Source organism: Myotis daubentonii, assembly GCF_963259705.1.
Source record: "Myotis daubentonii chromosome 1 unlocalized genomic scaffold, mMyoDau2.1 SUPER_1_unloc_1, whole genome shotgun sequence".
NCBI classification, from domain to species: Eukaryota; Metazoa; Chordata; class Mammalia; order Chiroptera; family Vespertilionidae; genus Myotis; species Myotis daubentonii.
In genome coordinates, this window is record NW_026775446.1 from 648,358 (window position 1) to 654,029 (window position 5,672).

Below are 5,672 nucleotides of genomic sequence, written 5' to 3' on the forward strand. Positions count from 1 at the left end.
GCTAATTGGTCAATTCTTGTGTGTGCCCTGACCAGGAATCAAACCGTGACCTCCAGGTTCATAGGTCGTCCCTCAACAACTGAGAAACATTAGCTTGGCTCAAAATGCTTTTAATGATTTGAGAGAGAGACAGAGAGACAGAGAGAGACAGAGAGACAAAGAGACAGAGAGAGAGAGAAAGGAGGAGGATGAGAAGAAGAAGAAGAAGAAGAAGAAGAAGAAGAAGAAGAAGAAGAAGAAGAAGAAGAAGAAGAAGAAGAAGAAGAAGAAGAAGAAGAAGAAGGAGAAGAAGGAGAAGAAGGAGAAGAAGGAGAAGAAGGAGAAGAAGGAGGAGAAGGAGAAGGAGAAGGAGAAGGAGAAGGAGAAGGAGAAGGAGAAGGAGGAGGAGGAGGAGAAGGAGAACAAGAAGGAGAAGGAGAAGGAGAAGGAGGAGAAGAAAGAGAAGAAGAAGAACAAAGAGAAACAGAGAGAGAGAGAGAGAGAGAGAGAGAGAGAGAGAGAGAGAGAGAGAGAGACATCAATGTGCCCTCACACCCAGTGGGTAGAATATAGAGCAGCAGAGCTTATTAAAAAGGTGAACGGAACTATTCACCTCCCAATAGCAGGCCATCAGGACTGGGGCTCAGGATGACATGAGCCAGGGACCCCATCACATGTGCTACGAGTTGACTATCAGCTCAAGGATCATTTCCTCCACTCCATCCTCCTTGATGTGGTGCACGATGCGCCAGAACCTGCACATAGAGTCCACGTACTGGCTATCAGCGTAGAGCATCCACATAAAAGGCATGGTGCTCGAGGTCAGGGGACTGGTGGTGAGTGCGAAATACCCACTGGGGATGTCTTCCTGGCGTAACCGTACCTGCAGGACACCTTCTGTCTCCATGATGAGGTGCAACCATGTGCGATGGTTATTGTCTTCGTACACCGAGGGCCCGTGGTTCCTCAGGAAGAAGGGGTGGGAGGTGAGGTGCACCTTCGACGGGAACTCGGCCATGACACATCCGTGATCCAAGGAGCAACAGCAACAGCTTCTCAGAGCCTCTCGCTACTTCGGTCCTGGCATCGAAAGACAGGGGATCCGGTCTCCAAACGGTTTTTTCCTCGGCTTTTATCTTTATGGTTTTTAAGGCTGTTTGTGGTTGCCTTTGGTTTATGTTGCAAATTTATAAATCTCAACTTTTTTTTTTTTTGGTTTAGATCTCTCTTTTCGAACAACCTGTACAAAACCTACTTGAAATAAAATATGACTCTATGAAGGTAACATGGTCCTATAGAATTTGTAAAACATTTTTTAAATGACAGTTGACATACAACCTTACTTTCATTTCAGGGGTACACCCCAATGATTAGACATTATATATTGGACTAAGAAATCATGCAATTAATCTCATACCCATCTGACACCATCCACAGTAATAATATTACTAGAGCCTCAGTGCACAAAAAATCTATGCACTCTGGGGGGTCCCTCAGCCAACCCTGCAGGCTCTCCCATTCTGGGAGCCCTTGAGAGATGTCCAACTGACAGCTTAGGCCTGCTTTAGTGCTGCCGTAGAGGTTCCCACCACCACCCTGTGCTCAGCAGCTGTGAGCCTGGCTTTTGGCTGAGTGGCGCTCCCCCTGTGGGAGTGCACTGACCACTGGTGGACAGCTCCTTCCAGGAGAATCTCCCCTCGGTGTTCAGTGCATGTCATAAGAACCAGTAGTTGTGCCATTTGGTCGATATGCATATTAGCATTTTATTATATAGGAATGACTCAATGCTCTAGTTTACTGTGCCATGATTATTCTTTCGTTATTTTTCATATAGTTTTACTGATTTCTGAGAGGAAGGGTGAGGGTAAAAAAGAAAGATCAATGATGACAGAGAATAACAGATTGGTTGCCTCCTGCATGCCCCCTACTGGGAATCAAGACTGTAACCCGGGCATGTACCATGACTGCGAAACGCATCGTCATCTCCTGGTTCCTAGGTTTAAGGTAAACAACTGAGCCATGCAAGCCGGGTTCTTTTATTTTCATTTCTTTTCTTTTCTATTCTTTTCTTTTTTTTCTTTTCTTTTTTTCTTAATTAAAACTTTGTAGTGGGTTCAATATTTCTTTTTGTCCTGACTACACTACCTTCATTCTGATCATCTTAGAGGGAAATCACAAACGATAGAACAACCCAACCCATGCAAGTAATCTGAAAATAATATGCTTTACCTTTAACAGCTGGCAGAGGAAGAAAGCTAACCTTAGAGTCCAAGTGGGCTTCTTAACAGTGGTCTTGCTTCTCAAGTGCTGGTGAGAGAGGCAAGACAAAATATTCAGGGACAGACAGATACCTGGGGTAGCTGATCAGGCAAACAGGAAGCATAGAGGCAGGAGAAACAGCCAGTAGGATTCCTGAGGTCTCATGACATCACTTATAGAATGATCCCTCCCATACCCAAAACTCAGCCATGCTCTTGGCAAGAGCTGTATGGTTTTGCTGCTAAACTTACTGCAGTCCACAAAGTCCAAACTCTTCCCTCAGATCAGACTCCATCCCCAATCCTTCCTCCTCCTCCTCCCATCCATCTTCTTCTTACCTTTTCTTCTTGCTCTGAAGGCAAAGCACCGTTCTTTGCTCCGTTCCTCTGTGACCAGTCTCTGCTTCCCCCTGTCACCTGCAGAAGAAAGAACATGAACATGATACACATATTGCCAGGAGTCCATGTACCATGAATGTGTCCAGAAAAACAAGGTACCACTCACTCACACCCCAGAAACCAGTTCCGGGAGACAGGTGTTCCTCAGGAAGAAAAGAGGTTTATTCAGGTGCCGGCAACGTGAGTAGATTGGGGAAGCTAGTCCCAACACCCATCTGCATATCTCAGTGCAGTCAGAGCCTTTTATAAGGAGTGAGAGGCCAAACAAAGCAAAGAGGTCAGGGGGCCGGTCTTGAGAAGGTCTCTATGTGCCAACAGGCACAGTCCAATCTGATTAGGATCTTGCAACTGGTCATGTGACGGTCCAGTGTGCGTCATCCTAGCCATTGTCCTCCTGGTTCTAAGGTTGAAGGTCAACAAATCTCCCAGAACTGGGAAGGTCAGAGTTCATATCTTCTAAAATTAGTTCCTAGGATTCTTATCCAAACATGCTGTTTACCTACAAGCTTCATTATTAGTCAGAGTCAGCACTTACAGGAACAATGTGGAAAGAATGCTGAGGTGAGTTGTAATTCCCACTGTGACATGAATGCTGAGATGCTTCAAGGCGTTTCCACCCTTTCTAAAAGTCAAATTGGCCCTGGACGGTTTTGCTTAGTGGATAGAGTGTCGGCCTTCGACCTGAAGGGTCCTGGGTTCAATTCCTTTCAAGGGCACATGCTTAGGTTGTGGGTTTGATCCCCAGTGATGTATGTACAGGCGACAGCCGATCTATGATTCTCTCATCATGGATGTTTCTAACTCTCTCCCTCTCCATTCCACTCTGAAAAAAAAATTAAATAAAAACAACTCCCAGCTGAATGACCTGAACTGAGGCAAACTCTTCCACAATTAGTAAGGAAAGATTAACGGGGTCCTAAGGAAATGTCAGACATCTGCCTGTTGGCATTGAGGAGAAGAAAAATACAAAGAAAAAAGGGGAGAAAAAGAACATAATTCAAATGAAATCCTCATACTTCCCTCGTAGGAATGGAGCCCAAAGGGGTCATGAGACAGAGTGTCTACAGTGCAAGACATGACAGATCCCGAGGCGCGGGCTCTTTTATAAGAAAATATTTTTTTTATTTATTTTAGAGAGGAAGGGAGAGAGAGATAGAAACATCAGTAATGATGAGAGAGATTATGGACCTGCTGCCTCCTGCACCTCCCCTACTGGGGATGGAGCCCACAACCAGAGGATGTGCCCTTGACCAGAATCGAACCTCGGACCTTCCAGAGTCCACAGTCCAACCCTCTATCCCCTGGGCCAAACAAGCTAGGGCTCATTAGTAAATTCTTGTCTGTGCCCTGACCAGGAAGGGAACCGTGACCTCTGGGTTCATAGGTCATCCCTCAACCACTGAGAAACACCAGCTTGACAAAAAATGGTTTTATTGATTTGAGAGAGAGGGGGAGAGACAGAGAGACAAAGAGACAGAGAGAGAGAAAGAGAAGAAGAAAAACAACAACAAGAACAAGAAGGAAGAGAGAGAGAGAGAGAGAGAGAGAGAGAGAGAGAGAGAGAGAGAGATGTTCCCTCACACCCAGGGGGTGGCAGATAGAACAACAGAGCTTAGTAAAAAGTGAACAGAACTCTACACGTCCCACCAGTGGGCCAACAGGACTTGGGCTCAGGTTGACAAGAGCAAGGGACCCCATCATCTGTCCTGTGAGTTTTCCATCAGCTCAAGGATCATTTCCTCCACTCGATTCTCCTTGATGTGGTGCACGATGCACCAGAACCAGCACATGTGATCCACGTACTGGCCTCCAGGGTGGAGCGTCCACATTAAAGGCATGATGCTCGAGGTGAGCCAGCTTTGGGTGATTGTGATATGCCCAATGGGGATGTCTTCCTGGCGCAACCGTACTTGCAAGACACCTCCTGTCTCCCTGAAGAGATGCAACCACATGCGCCGGTCCTCGTCCTCATACACCGAAGGCTCACACCTCAGGCAGATGGGGTGTGAGGTGACGTGCACCTTTGACGGGAGCTCGGCCATGACCCCTCCGTGGTCCAAGAAGCAACAGCCACAGCTTCTCACAGCCTCTCACTACTTCGGTCCTAGAATTGAAAGACAGGGGATGGGGTCTCCAAACGCATTTTACCTCGCTTATATCTTTATGGGTTTTTTGGTTGTGTTTGTGGTTGCCTTTGGTTCAAATTTATAAATCTCAACTTTTCTTTCTTTTTTAGCTTTAGATCTCTCTTCTAGAAGAAACTGTACTAAACTTAATGTAAAATATGACACTATTAAGGTAACATGGTCCTATAGAATTTTAAAAACATTTTTTCAATGACAGTTGACATAGAACATTAGGTTCATTTCAGGGGTACAAGCCAATGATTACACCAGGGGTGGGCAAACTTTTTGACTCGAGGGCCACAATGGGTTCTTAAACTGGACCGGAGGGCCGGAACAAAAGCATGGATGGAGTGTTTGTGTGAACTAATATAAATTCAAAGTAAACATCATTACATAAAAGGGTACGGTCTTTTTTTTTTTTAGTTTTATTCATTTCAAACGGGCCAGATCTGGCCCACAGGCTGTAGTTTGCCCACGGCTGGATTAGACATTATATAATGGACTAAGAAATGCAATTAATCTCATACCCGTCTGAGACCATACACAGTTATAATATTACTAGAGGCTCAGTGCATAAAAATCTGTGCACTCTGGGGTGTCCCTCAGCCAATTGTGCGGCCTCTCCCAGTCAGGCCCCCTTGAGGGATGTCCAACTGATGGCTTAGGCCCACTTTAATGCTGCCGTGGATGCTCCCAGCAACCCCTGTGCTCAGCAGCTGTGAGCCTGGCTTTTGGCTGAGCTGCGCTCCCCCTGTGGGAGTGCACTGACCACCAGTGGACAGCTCCTGCCATGAGTATCTGCCCCCGGTGGTCAGTGCGTGTAATTGCATCAAGTAGTTCTGCCGTTTTGTTGATTTGCATATTAGCCTTTAATAATATAGGACTGACTCAATGCTATAATTTACTGTGC

The 5,672-nt window shown here is 46.0% G+C and overlaps 2 protein-coding genes across 2 annotated transcripts; both read right to left on the bottom strand.

Annotated features, from left to right (window-relative positions):
- Positions 1-658: 658 nt before the first annotated feature.
- On the bottom strand, positions 659-997 carry LOC132225715 (T-cell leukemia/lymphoma protein 1A-like). Its single transcript, XM_059680719.1, has one exon. The coding sequence runs from the start codon at positions 995-997 to the stop codon at positions 659-661; it is 339 nt and encodes a 112-aa protein (XP_059536702.1).
- A 3,336-nt stretch (positions 998-4,333) lies between these two features.
- On the bottom strand, positions 4,334-4,678 carry LOC132225716 (T-cell leukemia/lymphoma protein 1A-like). The gene has a single exon (XM_059680720.1). The coding sequence runs from the start codon at positions 4,676-4,678 to the stop codon at positions 4,334-4,336; it is 345 nt and encodes a 114-aa protein (XP_059536703.1).
- Between the last annotated feature and the right edge of the window lie 994 nt (positions 4,679-5,672).